At 56.1% G+C, this 17,788-nt stretch overlaps 1 protein-coding gene across 1 annotated transcript; it reads left to right on the forward strand.

Moving 5' to 3' along the window:
• Positions 1-1,027: 1,027 nt before the first annotated feature.
• ISM2 (isthmin 2) lies at positions 1,028-13,479 on the forward strand. Its single transcript, XM_068559585.1, has 5 exons — positions 1,028-1,159; positions 7,862-8,101; positions 9,470-9,839; positions 11,598-11,681; positions 12,962-13,479. Exons 1-5 carry the CDS (start codon positions 1,028-1,030, stop codon positions 13,477-13,479), a joined length of 1,344 nt encoding a protein of 447 aa, XP_068415686.1.
• The last annotated feature ends 4,309 nt before the right edge of the window (positions 13,480-17,788 follow it).

The following is a 17,788-nucleotide window of genomic DNA, read 5'->3' on the forward strand; positions in this document are numbered from 1 at the left end:
CGCCTTACACGGGAGGATCCCTGCACGAGTGTCCCTCTGGAGGGAGTGGGTGGCCCCACTGTTTTACCCAGGATGAAACTAGGTGACACCCAGTGGCAGGGCAGGATCTTCTGACCACTCCTTCAAATGTGGCTAGCTGCTGTCCTGGGACTTTATCCTCACATCTGAGTCTCAGCTCTCTCCTGGCTCTTGAAGTGCTGAACACCGGGGGGAAATTGGGTGCAGAGTGGCAGGTGTGTTTTTCGAGTCTCCACCTCCAGCAGGGGAGCTGGAAGAGCCTTGGGGGAGTTACTTCCAGGCCTTCCTCCCCAAGCCAACCTACCCTGGGTGCACATTTGCCCAAGAGCTGAAAAGGCTCCCGCGTTGGGCTGCGGCGTGTCCCTCGCCCGCGAGGCTCTGGCGGTCGGTGAGCCCCGGCGCCGCCCTCAGGACCCCGCAGCAGTCGCACAGCTGGACTGGAGAGCGCCGGCAGGCGGGCTGCGACTTTCCCCGAACAGGAATTCGCTTGGGGCTGCGCCGGCGACAGCGGCGGGCACTCAGGGCGGGGAGGCGGCCAGATCAAAGGGAGCCGCCCGCTGGGCCGAGACTTGTCCGGGAGCGCGAGGGGCCACCCCTCCGGGGAGGGCGGGGGACATCCCGAGCGCCGACCCGAGAGCAGCCGGGGCGCCCACGCCGGGCCAGGGAGAGAGAGAGAAGAGAGAGGGAGGGAGAGAGAGAGAGAGAAAAGAGAGAGGAGAGAGAAGATAGAAGAGAGAAGAGAGAGAGAAGAGAGAGAGAGAAGAGAGAGAGAGAAGACAGAGGAGCGAGAAGACAGAGGACAGAGAGAGAGAGGAGAGCCGCGCGCCCCCGCCCCGCGCGCCCCCGCGGCCGCCGGAGCTCCCCTCCCGAGCCCTGAGCGCTGGCGCGGCCGGGCCTGCGCCGCCGTCCCAGCGCTCCCGCCCCCGGAGGAGGCGAGGCCCGGCGTCAACAGACTCGCCCGAGCGGGCCGGGAGGCGCGAAGGCGCCGGGCGGAGCAGCCTCGGAGAGGATGCCTCGACTCCCTGGCCGCGCGGCGCTCCCCCTCTGCGTGGTGCTGCTGACCGCGCTGCTGGCCGCGGTGCGAGGGCTCCCCCTGCGGAAGCCGCGGGGCCCCGGCTGGAGCCACGTGAGGCTGGCGGAGGTGAGCGGTGGGGCGCGGGCTGCGGCGCGCTGGGTCCCTGCTCCCCCGGCCCCCAGCTCTGGCCGCGCGGGGAGCAGGACCGGGACGCGAGTGGCGGCCCCCGAGTGCGAGGGGCGGGACCGGCCCGGACGTCGGCGGGCACCGGACGGTGGCCAGGTGCGCCGGACCTGCGGGAAACACCCCCGGGCTGTGAAGCAGGTCAGCCTGGGGAGAAGCGTCACTTCTGTGCTGAGTGAGGTGCGCAGACACCCTGTAGCCGCCCGGCTTCCTTTCCCTTCCGCCCGCCGCCTCCCCGCGGCTGCCTCGCCCTGAGCGAAACTCTCCTGCAGCCATGCGGTTCAGGTGCGCGCTCCGAGAGGAGTCCGGAGGATGCTCGAGGACCGCAGCGCTTTGCGGAGCGGCGGGCGGGTGTTGCTGAGGTTCCAGCGGTCAAGTGAGCCCCTGGTGCAGCCTCTTCAGTCAAATCTTCAAAGGATTTGGGTCCTTTGGGGTGTGAATTGAGAGAAGGTGAGGTAGTAAGTGGGGGCCTCCAACTTGCTGGGTGGGACCTTTATATCATTAGGTACTTGAACAAGCAGAAGAGGTCGCTAAGAGGTAGAGGAGCGCTTTCTGGGGATGGGGAGGGGCTGTGAGTGGGCTTTTGCGGGCGACTGAAGACAGAGGAGTGAGACCAAGAGTAGTTTAGACACGAAGAGAAATCACCGTCTGTCAAAACCCGCGTCTCCCGTCGCCAGGGGTCAACAGTCCAGCCGTTCCCTCCTGGACCACAGTGGACACAGCCCCATGGGGACAAAGCCCGCCAGACTTGTTCCAGGGTTCGCAGGAGCAGGCCTGTGTGGCAGGGGGTCCTGGCCTCTCAGTGCACGGAGCAATTCTAGGAGGAGGCCAGAGTGGCTCTTCTCATTTTCCAGATGAGGACACTCAGGGCCCGAGGCGGGTGCAGGAGAGCAGTGAAGTGAGCGAGAGCCCCAGCTTGGGGCCCTGTCAGTGCCCAGGCTGCTGAGGCCCTCCAGAGGCAACAGGAAGAAAGCACGTCCCCTGCATTTTAGGGGGGGTCTCTGTGGACCCTTGTATGTCCCATTTTTTTCATGACTGCCCTCCCTCCTAAGGAGATTTTTAGACTGTATTTGTTCTAAGTGCCTCCCCCATGAAATTTTAATACCACAGATATGCTCTCTATTCATGCACTAAGGCCCTTTGGAGTGTTACAAACCATTGTATTGCAATAGTACTTAGATTTTTTTGCCTCCTCCTCTGAGATCTAATTTTTGCCCCTGTTGAGAGTACATCCTGTAGACCAGGGGTTCTCAACCTCCGCCCTACCATCATCTTGGGGTTATACAATTCTTTGTTGTGAGTTGTAGCATCGTAGGATGTTTAGCAGCATCTCTGGCCTCTACCCACTAGATGCCTGTAGCACCCAGTGCCCAACAGAGCCAGACGTTATTCCCTGTGGGATACCCCCTCTTCCTGCCCGTTGTTGGGGGCCACGGCTGAAGACAAATCCAGAGGAACTGAACAGCCTCTGGCCAGTCCACTTCCTCAGTGGAGATGACAATGGAAATAAAATTAATTGAATTGGCATTTTTTTCTACTCATTTGGCATAAATACTTTTTTACTTACCCCTTTGATTGTAATTATTTTTAATATGTTTGCCCCTTGACTATGAACTTTGTTCTCCCTCCAGACCATTCTTCTCGCTCTGAGAGGTCAGAACCACTGGAAAGCTGGTTGAGGGAGAGAAGGAAGGTCAGGAACTGGGGCCTGGAGGCTTGGCTGCTCAGTGGTCCCAGGCAAGTCCCAGCCTCACTGGATCTCAGTCTCCTAATCGTCCCTGCCCTTCTCACCTCACTTGGTTGTTACGAGGATCAACGGGAAGGATGGATATGAAAAGCAGAGCATCCTGTCCTAGTGTTTTGTTCATTCGACACATTCCGCACCCCAGAGTGGCAGGCAATGAACCAGAAAGTGCTGCCCGTGCCTGGAGCTGGCAAAGCACAAGGGTTAAGAGCAGACTCTCTAGCCAGATCATCTGCCTCAAAACCTGCTCTGCCAGCCCCCTGTGTAACCCTGAGCAAGTTCCTTCACCTCTCGGATCCTTGGCTGCCTCCTCTAGGAAGTGAGGGTGATACTGGTACCTCGTGGTTGTGAGGATTCATTGGGTCAGTACCTGCAGGGTGATCGACAGCACTGGCTTCATAGTTCATGGGGCCCAGTGCAGAATGAAAATGTGGGGTCTCTAAGCATTTCAAGATGGCAACAGCAGAGCAATAAACCCGGTGCAGCGTGCTGTACAAGTGCACAGGTCACGCAGCATGAAGCCAGCCCTGGTGCTTGGAGGGTGTGCTCTGAGGTAGGTGTCCCTCCCAGGCCAGGGTGGGCTGGGTTAGAACAGCGCACACCAGTGAGGAGGGTGACATCCAGCCCCATTCCTCCGCCGGCGGTCCTCTGGCCTGTCTGGAGAGGCAACTGCCTTTGAATGATGGGGCTCCAGCACCTCCGGGAAGCCGAGGTGACTGTGTGTGCAGCCGGGCTCTGTAGGCATGCGCCCGGGCCTCAGCAGTGGCTGCGGGGAGGAGAGGTGCTGGACTGCACCTGGCAACTGGATTTGATTATCCGGAACAAGTTTCTGACCCCTGAGAGGAGGCAGAGGGGAGAAGGGAGAGTGGGGGGACTGTGAGTGGAGCTGAAGCAGGTTAGCAGGCAAAGCTCAAGCAATGCAGTAAGGGTTTGTGGGTAGGGGGGGCTCTTATGTTAACTGGAAACACATGGGTCAGGGCTGCCCTGCCAAGTCTGGGAGCATATGCGTGGGCCCGTGTGTGTGTGTGTGAGAGAGAGAGAGAGAGAATGAATGGTGGGGACATATCTTGGTGTATATCTATATATCTCATGTTTATCTGGGTAATGACACCATCCCCAAAAGAATGGAGCTGTGTATGTGTACACGTGTGAAACTCCACATGTAAGCATAAAAGATGTGGGAGGTGGTCCCGTGGGATAGGGCAGGTGTTCTTAAACAGGCCGGAGCCTCAGAATTTGCTTCAGAATGTCATGGAAATACACCGCCCAGAGATCTGCATCAGTAGTGGAGGGGGGCAGTCTTCAGACCAGATAAGATGTAAAGAACCAACACCGTGCTGGTGAGAGGGGTGCTGCCCGCTCTCTCTCTGAGAACTGTCTATCACCACCTCTAGGTAACACTCACTGCATGTGCCAGGCGCCGTTCTAACTCAACAGCCCTATGAGACAGGGATGGACGGCCCTTTCCCTAATTTACAGGAGGAGAAACTAAGGCAGATTAAGTAACCTGCCCACGGTCATACAGCCAGTAGGTGTCCAAGTTGGGGTTTGATCCCAGGTGATGTGGCCTCCAGCCTGCACTCGTTACCACCACCTTCAGGGGCCAGACAAGAAGATGAAAACCGAAGCGCTTTTTGAAGGCAGAGCGGGTTGCGCTTGAGGGGTTATTGGCCTGTCTGCGCAGGCGCGTGTGCACCGATGCCTGGGCGTTGAGATCCGGCAGAGCTGAGTTTGAACCTAAGCTCCCATAGTGTAACCTGTGAGACCTTATGTAAATCCCTTCCCCTCTCTGAGCCTCCACAGCCTCATCGTTAACACAGAGATAGTCACACTCACCCCTCATCACTGCTGGCGTTCATTCAATCACTCAGCAATGATCTACTGAGTGCCTGTAGCGTGCCAGGCACTGTGCTAGGCATGCGATACAGCGTGAACAAAGCAGACAAACATTTCTACCTGCATGGAGTTTACACCCTAGCTGGAGTAAGTGTCAGAAGGTATGTAAAGGGCCTGGTCCAGGCGTAATACGGAAGATGCGCTCAGACAGTGCTTACGCGTCAGGGCTCTGAGTTGTCTGCCCACATCCCTGCAGGCCTCACTTCCAGTTGCCTGAGGGCTTTTGCTGGCACTAGGGCCTGCTCTGAGCTGTGCATGGCCAGCCCGAAGCGCCTGGAGTGCCCATCCTCTCCCCCACCCAGCCTCCCTCAACCGACGACTGATGGCATAACTGAGGTGCCCAGTGGGATGCACTCCAGTTGTGCACCGTGGTCACTGGCTTCATGGAGCATTCTTTATTAGCTGCCTCCCTTCCCTGACTTGCTCCCCCACTCCCTGCTGGTGTCTCCAGGGATCACCTTCCAAAGGAACCACTTGCCCTTGAATCTTTGTCTCAGGGTCAGCTTCTCAGGGAACCCAAACTAGGATCAGATGTCCCCCTCCGCTCTGGGGAGTTCCCCAGGGGCTGACACACAGGGCAGGAGGCTCCAAGAGAGGAAGGGTGGTGTGTATGGCTGTGATGTTGAGCCAGGGCTTTCTATGGTCTCTGCTCATCGTCTGGTCTGATTGGGCACCAGGGTGGGGAGGGCTGGAAACGGACACTTTGAATGCCTGCTCGGTACCAGCTCTGTCCCATCACTGTTTCCATTTTACAGATGAGGACGCTCACAGAGGTTATGTCGCCTGCCAGGGTCCCACAGGTCAGAAGCCAGGCCACCACTGGCATTCAGACCCAGGCAGCCTGACTCTAGAGCAGGGTTTCTTAACTGCAGCACTGTTGACATTCTGGGCTGGATAATCCTTGCTGTAAGGTTGTGCTATGTATGCATTGTAAGATTTCTGGTTTCTACCCACTAGATGCCGGTAGCACCCCCTTCCCCGCCCCAGCTGTGACAACTACAAATGTCATTGCCAAATGTCCGCAGATGATACCTGGTGTTTATGCCCAGGAGGCTGGGGCATCTAAATCAGCCAGAAAGGCTGCAAACCCTGAACTCCTGCTGCCCCAAGTCTGCCTGTTTCTGTGCCCAGAGGCTGCAGACAGAGGAACTGCTGAGCAAAGTCGCGGAGACAGTTAGGGCTTCTGTGGAATTATGGGTGGGAACTGCTAGGAAGGTGGCATCTGGGGATGCTCTAGGCCTCCAGGATTGGCCAGAGAAGGGGTTGGGTTGTTCCATTACTCATCTATCCATCTTCTGCTCATCCGTCCTGGCTATCTGCACCAGAGCACTTTCACTCATCGAGAGACTCTGGGCCCCGGTTGAGATGGGCCCACGGCTGCCCTGGGACCAGGTGTTTAGTGCAGGAGCCTTGTTTCTTTTGGTTCTGTTTTTTGTTTTTTGATTTTTTGGCTGCGCCACATGGCATGCGGGATCTTAGTTCCCTGACCAGGGATCGAACCCGTGCTCCCTTCAGTGGAAGCATGGAGTCTTAACCACTGGACCACCAGGGAAGTCCCAGTGCAGGAGCCTTGGAGCCAGGCCTCTGGGGACCACAGAAGGAGGGGGTCAAAGGGGAGAGACATGAGAAACAAGACTGATTCAGCCCCTGGTTTGTGAAGTAGACTCTCAGCGCTCTCACCTGCAGTGTTGGAACATGATGGTTAAGGGTGTGAGCTCTGGCTGCCTGGTTCAAATCCTGGTTCTAACAGTAAATGTCTGTGTGACCTCAGGCAAGTTACTTGCCTTTTATGTGCCTTAGTTTTCATGATCAAAATGGAGATGACAGCTAGCCCTTACCTCTGAGGGTTGTTGGGAGGATGAAACAAGTGATTTAAGTGTTTAGAATAGTGCCTGGCACACAGTGGATGCTGTGGAAATGTTTGATAAATAAAATTCTGACAATCCTTCCAGGTAGGAATTATTATTCTCATTTTGTTGATGGGAAATCATCAAATTGAATGAGCAAGTAAGAAGGAGAGCTGGGATTTGAACCCAAGCTGATCTGACTCTCCAGACCCTTGTTTTTCAGCCGTACCACACTGCCCGAGGTATGAGGTGGGAGGTGAGGTCCAGGCTGTGGCCTGGGTCAGGCAGGGTCCACAGGCCCCTGGCCCCTGAGGCTCACAGGGCAGCTCTGGACAGGGCCCTCTCTGCCCTGGTGTAGAGACCTGGGCAATGGCTGCAGCCTGCAGGTAGGTGCTGACCCAGTGCTCCACTGTCTGAGCAGGGAAGGCCAGAGCAAGAGTCAGAGACATCCAGGATCTGCTTTCACTTACTATTTGAGCTGCATCAAGGACAGTCCCAGTGTGGACCTCATGGCACTGGCTGGTGGAGGGAATTAACTGGCAGACAGACGGCCACACAAGCAGCCTGGAATAGGAAAAGGGGCTGGGCCCCAGGTGAGCAGGCGGAAGGTCAAGGATGCCAAGAAATACAGCCCCCGCACGGATGGCTTGGGAAGGCCAGGTGGCAGGGCAGTGTGCTGAGGGGAAGGGCCTGGGCCTGCTGCCCACGGCCCTGTCGGCCTTCCTGAGCCTTCCTGCCCTGACGTGGGAGGGCCTGGGTGTCTGTCCTCTGACAAGGGCCCTGGGGGATTCTGAGGCAAGTGTCTGCAAACTGCACTTCGGAACCACCGCCTTAAACATCTCACTTCCCCTCTGGGCCTCAGTTTGTTCATCTGTGAAATGAGCAGGTTGGGTTGTGTTTCTTCCATGTGTAGAACCTGATTTGAGCCCTCCTTCTCGTGCCTCATGCTGGCATCATTTGCCCGAGCGCTTTGGGGACGCAGTCCACCCTCTGAGGTGGTAAAGAAGACATGTTTGGATACACGGTCGCAAGGCGAGTTTGTGACCTGGTTTGCCCCCAGGGCTCCCGAATCGCCCCCTGCTCCCGCCCCCCACCAGCCTTTTCCGGGTTCGCATGGGCCCTGACCTCAGGCACCCCTCCCTCCCATCTCTCCCTCAGGTCTCGGCCTCCCCAGACCCCAGCTATCCTAGAGAAGAAGAGACCCCTCTGCTCTCCAGAGCCCGCCTCCAGGCAGGGCTGCGCCGACACAGACGCTGGGCTCTCACTGAGCCAGCAGCCCTGACCCTGGACAAGACCTCCTTGCCCGGGACCCTGGAGGACGCTCCCTTGCTGCTGGAGCTGCAGAAGCTGCCGGGATTGGCCAACACAGACCTGAGTGCCCCAAACCCCAATATCCAGGTGAGAGCTCCAGGGGGGCCGTGGGCCCAGTGGACACCTGGAGAGAAGCTGGGATGAAGAGCTCAGCTCTGAGGTCAGGCATCCCATCCGGTATTGCTTGGAGGGCAGGGGTCCTGTGCAGGTCGGAGAAGGTGACAGCCCCCGCCCTGCCTGTGGAGCAGTGGGAGGTGGAGGTGCTCCCCCCTCTCTAGCTGCAGACCGTGAGCAAGTCCCGTGGCTCTCTGAGCCTCCGTTTCCTAGACCATAGCAAGGGGCAAACAGCACCAACCCGGCAGGGCTGTCATGAGGACCAAACGAGCAGAGAATGTTGGGTGAGCTGCAGGAGATTCCTGGAATATGGGGAGAGGTCTAGTAGAAAGGCTGAAGGTCTGATCATCCCCCAGGCCCAGCCCTTACTGCAGGCTCCTGGCGAAGGACAGGGTGGGCTGGTGGGGCGGTGGCCTGCCCACCAGAGGGGCTTTATGGGAGAGAAAACTGGAGGGGTTGGTGGAATTCCAGTTTACATACTCCACCGTCAGTCCCGAATCCCTAATGACAATAATTCCTGCATTTTGTGTACCATCTATAGCTTACAAAACACTTTCACCAAAAGAGAAAAAAGGTCACAAAAATATAGAACACACAACGTTCTAAAGTTGTTTAAAAGTGTGTGTGTGTGTATGTGTGTGTGTGTCTATATATCTAAACTTGGAAGGTTAATCACCAAAATGTTACCTGTCAGAGATGGAATATGGGTGACTTCCATTTTCTTCTTTATATTTTGCTTGTTCTTTTCCCCAAATTTTGTTGTGACCTCATATCGCTTTGTAATAACCAAAAGTGATGTTTAAAGTTCACTTTCACATAAATGGTTTCACGTTACTTATTTCCTGTCCACCATGTAGTGGGTGAGAGCCCTCCCCAGGGCTGTTGTGGGGATCTGCTGTCATTTGGCCTCATTTTCCGGCCCTGGAACGAGGAAATGGAGGTTCAGGGCGGTCAGTGGCCCCAGCAGCTGGGCAGCCTGTGGGCTGGTGGAGCCAGAATTCAAACCCAGCTTTTCTTAAATGAGTGGGTCTCCACCCTGGCACATGTTAGGACCACTACGCCTGGCCCTACCTCACACCAGTTAAATCCGTGTCTGGGGTGGGGTCAGGGGGTCAGGAATCTCCAGCAGATTCTGATGCACAGCCAGGTCTTAGACTGTGACTCTGTGTGCCCGGGGAGACCAAGAAGGTGGACCAAAAGAATGAGCTGGTTTGGAGAAAATGTTGGGCCTCTCCCCCTGCCCCTGCCCCTGCCCCTGCCCCCAGGCTTGTCATCTCCCCTGCCTTTGGAGTCTGGCTCTGAGCCCTCCCTCACTGGCCGGGTGTGTCTGTACCTCTGCAGGTGACCATCGAAGTGGTGGAGGACCCCCAGGCTGAGGTGGAGATGGACCTGCTGGCTGAGCCTAACAATCGCTGGTCCCAGGGTGCCCCCAGCTGGCTGCCTGCCAAGGAACTCTTCTGGCCCCTATTCTGGGGCTACCTGGAGGGCGAGGAAGGGAGGCCCAGCCTCAAGGGCAGAGCCCCAGGGGAAGAGGAGGAAGAGGAAGAGGAGGATTACCCTCCAGAGTACAGTGAGAGTGAGGACCAAGAGGACAGCGATGGGGAAGACGATGACGCCGACCAGGAGCGTGGGTTCAGCGGGGCCGCAGGAGGCTGGGAGCAGGGCTGGCTGTCCCCCGGGGACCGGGCCTTCAAGGAGCCTGAGAGCTACGGTGAGCTCCCCCATCTTGACATCCCCAGCCCTGGAGGTCCTGAGTGGAAATGGGGGTGAGAGCTTCCTGGGCAGGGGCAGCTGGGGAGAGGCCTGGAGCTTAGGCCTGTACAGACACCATCATCAGCCAAGCATTACCCATAGCTTGCAAAGTTTGTTTTTTTTTTTTTCAAACATTTGACCCTCACAACAGCCCTGAAATCCCCTAAGCAGAACAGACATTTGTTAATAATATATATATTCATATCTGTTTCCAACAAATCAAGAAATATTATAAATCCCACCACTCACAACTGACCTCATCTTCAGATTGTGTGAGTTTGAATCCTGGGTCTGCTGCTTACCAGCTGAGTGACCTTGGGCAAGTTAACCTCTGGGCCTCAGTTCCTTCTTCTCTAAAATGGAGATGGGCACAACCCTGACTACGTAGAATTGGGTGTAGAGAGTAGTAAGTGAGTTAATACTTTTAAAGTGCCAGTGCATAGTAAACAAAGTATTGGCTATTACTTTTTTTTTTAGAAAGCAACATAACAACATAGACTATTCAGAAAATATCACATAAAGCCTGCCCCCCGTCCCATGACAGGCATATTTTTTTTTGCATATTGCAGTTTCAATTTTCCCTGGGTACAGACATGTTTCACACACAGTTATAGCACTTCTCCCCAGAGCCCTGGTGTCTCATCGTTGGTTCAGACTAAGTGGTAGCAGGCTTTTTCCATTTCACCAAAGTCATGTAAGCTAACAGGCAGAATTTTCATGACTTTCAGCTTTTCTTCCATTGATTTTCGTTAAACACTTGGAACCAGCCTGTCAGGCCTGCCTGGGAAGCGAGGAGAGAGCTGGGTGTGTGTGTCAGTACTTTGGGGGTTCCACAGAGAGCCCTGGGTCTCAGGCCCGCGCAGCCAAAGGCCTGTGGGTGCTGTCGTGGTGCATTTTGGGTCCCTCAGACCAGGACGTGGAGAGCAGGGACATTCTTTAATACCCCCAGTGCCAGGGAAGTATTGTCACCCTTGGTTTTGATTGACATAAAAACTGTGGCTCAGAGATGTAGGGGGACTTGCCCAAGGTCCCCTCAGCAGTGGTCAGGTGGCCTCCAGGTAGCTTTACCTCTTCGTTGCTGTGTGGGCACAGAGTGGGTGGCTGGGAGTTGTGACACCTCCTGCATTTTCCGGGTGTTCACTGCACAGGGGTACCCAGATGAGCAGACGAGTGGGGCTGAAATTCAGCCCATGCTCCGTCCGCTAGGGGCGTCCTGGCCCGGGCCGTATCCTCCCAAGGAAGGGGTGCCTTCTGCTAATTCGCACCAAGGCACCCCATGGGCTCTGCTCCCTCACCCCTGGCTCCCTGCCTTGACCCAGACTCTGAGCTTCAAGAGGAATGGAGCCCCTGGTCTCCCTGCAGTGGGAGCTGCGGCAGCGGCAGCCAGCAGAGGACTCGGCCCTGTGGCTACGCCTGCACTGCCACCGAGTCCCGTGCCTGCGACCTGCCCCCCTGTCCTGGTGAGACGAGCCCCAGCTCCTGCAGAGGGAGCGGCTTACACGCTGGACTTGGTCCCCTGGGAATGTGGGCGTGTAAGCCTTGTATAGGGTGGGCTTGGGAGAGGGGAGGCAGGAGGCTAACACACACGGTGGTCCTGCCCCGTGCCAGGCCTGTCCCAGATGCCGCGGGCACCGAGAGCCTAGTGAGGGCTGGGCTCCCGTCGGGAGCACAGAGGTGCCCTGCGGCACCACCAGCCTGGCCTCCTCTCTTCCCAAAGGCGCTGAGGACAAGGACCCCTCGGGCCTCCCCAGTGAGGGGTGGCGGCCCCTGGCCCACAATGCTACGGACATGCTCAGCCCAGGTCAGTGGGGGGCTAGGCCCTGCCTCTGGGGGTTTGGGGGAAACCTCTCTCGGGGGGGTGGAGCCTCACTGCACGGGCAGGAATCTTGCCTCCATCCACTGAGGCGGAGAGTACGTCTTCCAGGTGGAAGGTTAGCCTCCCCGGCAAGGGGACCGTAACATTTCCAAGCCCCCTAGCCAGGCCCATTGGCCTTTCCCAGCCTGATATTCCTGCTGGGAAGAAGGTCTTGAGGGGAGCCCAGAGCTTGGAGATCATCTAGTGGAGCATACGCTCCCTGGCAGCAGGATAGGATGGGGACATTCTGGCTTCCACTCCCTGGGCACTCTTGGAGGCTCTTGTCTGGGGAGCAGTTGCCCTCAAAAACAGGTCAGGGTCCAGAGCTCCAGGACTGCTCCTTCCGGCAGCTTGGAGCGGGCCGCGCTTTCCCCAGCACGCTCCACATCTGTGTCTCTTGCACCCCACAAGGAGGCAGGCAGCTGCCGACAGGCCCCTTGCAGATGGGTCCTATGCTCAACGCCGCAGAAGCTCACTGAGCCGGGAGGGTGCACCCGGCCCTGTGTGGGGCAGGGGATTCCCAGAAGACCAAGCCCAGTCCCTGCCCTCAAGGGGCTCAGGTCTTCGGGGGAAAGACACACACAACCAGCTTAGGTACAGCACTGCCAAGTGGGCCCAAGGGTCTGCAGCAAAGAGGGAGGAGCAGTTCGTTCTGGGTGGTCAGGGTCAGAGGCCACATTTTCCAAGGTAGGGAGAGGGGAGGAGGGCAGCATAGACAGAAGGGTCACAGGGGACCCAGAAAGACAGAGTGAGCCTGAGAAAGGCAAAGTTAAGAAGAAGAATGGGCCAGTGGTGAAAACAGTGAAACATTTTCTTACCGGGAGGCTAAAACTGCTGTCCCTGCCCCCACCCAGCCCAGCTCGTTCCCCACGATCCCAGGACCTTTCCCGCCATCCAGCATCTAAAGGGACAAGGCCTAGCTCAGCAGAGGGCCTGTAGGCCCCTCCTCCAGCCCCTTGGCCGATGTCCATTCGGCCACAGCCTGTTGCTTCAGCTTGCCTGGGTGGTGTGTGGTTGCCCTTATCTGTCAACAGTGGCAGCCAGGTCAGACTGCCCCCAGCTCTGTCCCAGGTGGGTCCTTCCCCTCCTGCCCCTACGGCCCTACCAAGCCACAGCTTTGCACCAGCTGAGGCCTAGGCCTTCACCCTCCGTCGTTGGCCCTTGACCAGTCCCCCCCACCCCAGGGGCTGACCGGTCCCCTTCCCACGCTCCCCTGCCCTCTGCAGATGTGGACAGCTGTGAGAAGTGGCTGAACTGCAAGAGTGACTTCCTAGCCAAGTACCTGAGCCAGGTGCTGCGGGACCTGCCCAGCTGCCCATGTGCGTACCCGCTGGAGGCCGTGTCCAGTGCCGTGAGCCTGCAGGACGAGCACCAGGGCCGCAGCTTCCGGTGGAGGGACGCCAGCGGCCCACGCGAGCGCCTGGACGTGTACCAGCCCACGGCCCGCTTCTGCCTGCGCTCTCTGCTGTCCGGGGAGAGCAGCACGCTGGCCGCCCAGCACTGCTGCTACGACGCGGGCAGCCGGCTGCTGACCCGAGGCAAGGGTGCCGGCGCGCCCGACCTCGTCAGCACCGACTTCTCGCCCGAGCTGCACTTCAAGGTGGACACGCTGCCCTGGATCCTGTGTAAGGGGGACTGGAGCCGCTACCACGCCGTGCGGCCCCCGAACAATGGCCGGGCCTGCACGGACAACCCCCCCGAGGAGGAATACCTGGCGCAGTTGCAGGAGGCCAAGGAGTTCTAATGAGGGCTGCTGTGCTGGAGAACTTTCCTCGTGGGCCGCTCACCCTGCCTGGCCCAGACCTGGTGAGGCCAGTCTGGTGCCTCGAGCCCTCTGCCTTTGAACCCGAGGCGGGGAGGTCAGCACCCCAGGTGTCGGTGTGGGGTTGGGGAGAAGGTTGAAGCGTGTATAAGGCCCAGGGTGAGAGGAGGGAGCTCAGCTCCCAAGGCCCCCAGGGCTGCCGGGAGATGCGTATCTGTGGCGGCCTTACCTCTTGCCTGCTGGGAGGCTCTGTCGCAGCCTGGACACCCATTGTCCTCCCTCTCCCTCTGTGCTCAGGTGTGCGCCGGGCTCTCCACACACCCTGATTCCCGGGACCTGCGGTGAGTCACTTAGAGCCCCAGCCCTGAGGGCCAGTCTCGTCGTCCCGGCCCACGGGCCAGCGGCCAGCCAGCCCTGGGCCAGCAGCCCTCCTTAGCGCTGAGCGGTCGCACGTGGCCCGCTTGCCCACCCCCGCTGGGAGGGTTAACCTCAGCCCCGAGCTGCCTTTCGTTGGACACCACTTTAGTCTAGGGCTGAAGGCCATCAGTGGGACCATAAGTGGATAGACAGGCCGTGGCAGCCAAGACAAGGCAGGATCCAGGTGCAGAACGGATCAATGAATTCTGGTCCCTTTCTTTGTCCAGCTCACCTCTGTTCTGTCCAGGTTGTGGGAATGTGTGGGGCTAGGAGTTCACAGCGCCCTGAATGAGCACAGCGGCCAGGCTTGGGGTGGGTTCAGAACCAGCCCAGAAGGATGTGTCATGTGCAGGGTGAGCTGGTAAATCAGCTCTCCCGGGGGGGCGGCAGGGGGACAGCCCCAATTTGTAGCATTTGGGCAATTTCTGTGGTGTAAACGTTCCCACCGTGGCCCACTTCAAGCTCCCAAGGTGATGTTGCTGAATGCACTGAGCTCAGGGTTGGGAAGAGATGCGTATGATCAGCTCTCCCAGCACATCTCGTGCCCCTTCCCTGCCTCTCCTCACCCCTCTTCTCCCCCTCCCCTCTGCAACCACACTTTCTTGCCTTCTGTGGGGTTGAAATGCTGATATCCCAACTGTCTCTGTTCATAAAAGCCTCCAAAAGTAGGGAACTTCAGTCCTAGCGCCTAGGCAGCTGCCCTGAAACTCTCTGGGAACCTCAGCAATAAAGCACTTTATTTTCAAATTCTGTCTGATGAAGAATTTGGAGCCCCAGGAGAGCAGAGGGGCGTAGGGAGCCCTTGCTTGCAGTCCCAGCCAAGCTCCCCTGGGCTGTGTTTGTGATTACCTAACCCTGCTGGGCAGGCAGAGCTCCGGGGTGCAGAGTTTAGTTTAGACTAAACATCAGTTAGGTTATCTTTACTCGGTTATCTTTACTCAAACTCGTGAAGGGTTACCTGGGAGGCAGGGAAGAGCTAGCAGGACCTTAGGGGCACATTCACTCCAAGTCCTTTGGTCAGATAGATCAATTGCATTTACACCAGAGGAGGTGACCCCACTTCCCCAAGCAACTTGCTGCAAGGGGATCCAATGCGAGTTGTCCCAAGAACTACACCTATGAGAGAGGTGGACCCGCCCTACCTTAGTTGGTACCCTTACCACACACTCCACTGTCACTTCTGGCATTTGGGGAAGTCACATCAGGAAGCAGAATGAGACAAGGTGTGTTCAGAGTCACTACCTGGAGAAACTCAGAGAGCCATATATTTCCAATTACATCACACCTAGAGGGAGGTTTATTAGTCTGGTCCTGGATCACCGTCTAACAGCACTCTGGGGCAACTAGAATATTACAGGGTCAGAGAGGCCAGGATCTCAGGTCACTAGGTGGGAGCCAAGTTCCCTTCCCTGTCTCTTGTCTGGGGAATTCAATACGATTAGCACAGGAATGTTTTAATTATGTTTTAGCTGAAACTTAAAAAAAATAAATAACAAGATAGAGATATCCCAGAGTCTGTTTTCACAGGAAACTAATTCCCCTCCTTTCTAACATAATTTACCTTGACACTTAAACACACTGTCTAAATTTAATCTATACCTAATGCTTTGTCTATTACCCAAACTGAACTTAACCAGCCCCATTTTTAATCTAAGTGACATGCTAAATTGCTACCACGTCAGGCCACAGATGAGAGAAACTAAAGAAAAGGGAGCTGGAAAGGAGCCTTGAAGGGGCTGGGGCATTGATCAGCTATGAAATGGTGTTTATTCAAACTGTACAAAGGAGAAAGAGATGCTGTGCAGGTGGCTGCCGGCTTAGGGAACACGTGTGTGTGAGGAGAAAGAGTCACAGAGGGGTCACTGACCCTGTTAAAGGGAGGATTTCAGGAGCCGCTGGTATCAGAGCCAGGAGAGGCCCATGAAATCAGAGAGGACCCTCCCCCGCTCTGGTCCAGTGTAGGCCGTCCTGGCTCACCTGGCTATTCTTCCCATCCCGGACACCAGGAGCCATCCGTGGCTACGCATCCAGCACGAACCCCACAGCTGTTTCTAACTTAGCTGCCCAGGCCACTTGGATGTTTTTGCCCCATTTTTCCTCCTCTGGGTTACCTCGTAAAAGGTTCTAGGCCAGGCAAGACTGGTCACGTTGAGAGCTTCCCTGGTGGCCCAGTGGTTAAGAATCCGCCTGCCAATGCAGGGGACACGGGTTTGATCCCTGGTCCGGGAAGATCCCTTATGCCGTGGAGCAGCTAAGCCCATGTGCCACAACTACTGAGCCTGAACTCTAGAGCCCACGAGCCACAACTACTGAGCCCGTGTGCCACAACTACTGAAGCCCGCACACCTGGAGCCTGTGCTCTGCAACAAGCCACCGCAATGAAAAGCCCACGCACCGCAACGAAGAGTAGCCCCTACTCGTCGCAACTAGAGAAAGCCAGCACGCAGCAACGAAAACCCAACGCAGCCAAAAATAAATTAAAAAAAAAAAAAGACTGGTCACATTGAATTCTTACTAGGGTTTAAAACAACCAACAGTACAAACCTGCCGGATCCTGCTGGCCTCCCTCGTCTCTTGGAAGACAGGATGTCTCAGATCCTTTGTCTCATGGTTCACAAAAGGGACCCAGATGTGCTTCTTTGGCTCCTGTATTACAATTAGATTTTCTTAACATGTTGAAGTGCTTCTCAAAATCCACCCCTGGTATCAATATCACCTGGGATATTAAAATGTAAGCTCACAGGACACACCCCCCACCCACTAAGAGTATCTAGGGGTGGAGTCCACTTTCCTGCATGTAACAGGTTCCCCTCAGGTGGTTCGTAGTTGAGGAGAACCCTTGGCCTAAGATTTGCAATTTGGCCAATTAACCAGATTTTCAAAAGATCAATTCCTGCTCAAGGGAAAACGTGTGGGCTTGGGAGCCCAAAAGTCATCAGGTAACATGTCACCAGGGGCCAGAGCTTCTACATCCATCTCTAATGCCCTCATAGGTACCTATTATACTACCCATTTTACACATGAGGAAATTTGCCCAATTTGTTAGGAAGTGACACATTTACAATTCAAACCCAAGTCCAAAGTTCTGTTTTTAGCTCTGTCATTCTGCTTTTTAGGCTCCGATGGCTAACCAAAATGTTATCAGTGAAATGGAAGTGGTGAAAATTGGAACAGCCATCAGTACTGGGGATATGAATGTTACCGAGCTGTCATATAACAGGAACTTTGCCTGGTGCTTTGGTTATTACTAAGACACTTGTAAACTTCACTTCAGATTTTTCCTAGGTATTATGGAATTGGTAACTCTCCCGCCAGGTGTGAAAGGGGTCCTTTTTTGTCACTGGTCTCTGTGTTAGAAGGGGTCCTTGATTTGCTTTTTGTTTTTGTTGATTTTGGCCACACCGTGCAGCACGCAGGATCTTAGTTCCCTGACCAGGGATCGAACCCATGCCCCCTGCATTGGGAGCGCGGAGTCTTAACCACTGGACTGCTAGGGAAGTCCCAAGGGGTCCTTGATTTGATTCAAGCTAGAGCACAGGTACTTTATCAAAAAGTATCTGTTCGGACCCCCAGGAAGCAGATATAATGCCGAACCAGATGCAAATTAGTTCAGCCCAGCACTTGTTGATTAATTCAAGCCAAAGGGGCATATTGGGGGTCTAAATTATCCAGATCAGTACTGATTTCCTACTTTAATTACATTTTGGCCAAGTCATGTTGGTTGGATTAGCCTGCAGGCCTCACTGCCACCTAATAAAACAGGCAAGGACAGATGAAGGAAATAGCTGTAACTGCAGGAGGTAGTGTCTGGATTAGAGGGTGCTGACTCACACTGGGGTCACCAGGGCGGGGCTTGTCGAGGAAAATGACCCTC

Source organism: Eschrichtius robustus, chromosome 1 (assembly GCF_028021215.1).
Source record: "Eschrichtius robustus isolate mEscRob2 chromosome 1, mEscRob2.pri, whole genome shotgun sequence".
Taxonomy (NCBI): domain Eukaryota; kingdom Metazoa; phylum Chordata; class Mammalia; order Artiodactyla; family Eschrichtiidae; genus Eschrichtius; species Eschrichtius robustus.

Bases quoted from the DNA above. Each gene is read 5' to 3' on its own strand.
- ISM2 (XM_068559585.1), top strand. From the start codon at position 1,028: ATGCCTCGACTCCCTGGCCGCGCGGCGCTCCCCCTCTGCGTGGTGCTG. The intron at 1,160-7,861 runs GTGAGCGGTGGG...TCTCTCCCTCAG, and splicing joins GCCACGTGAGGCTGGCGGAG to GTCTCGGCCTCCCCAGACCC. The intron at 8,102-9,469 runs GTGAGAGCTCCA...GTACCTCTGCAG, and splicing joins CCCCAAACCCCAATATCCAG to GTGACCATCGAAGTGGTGGA.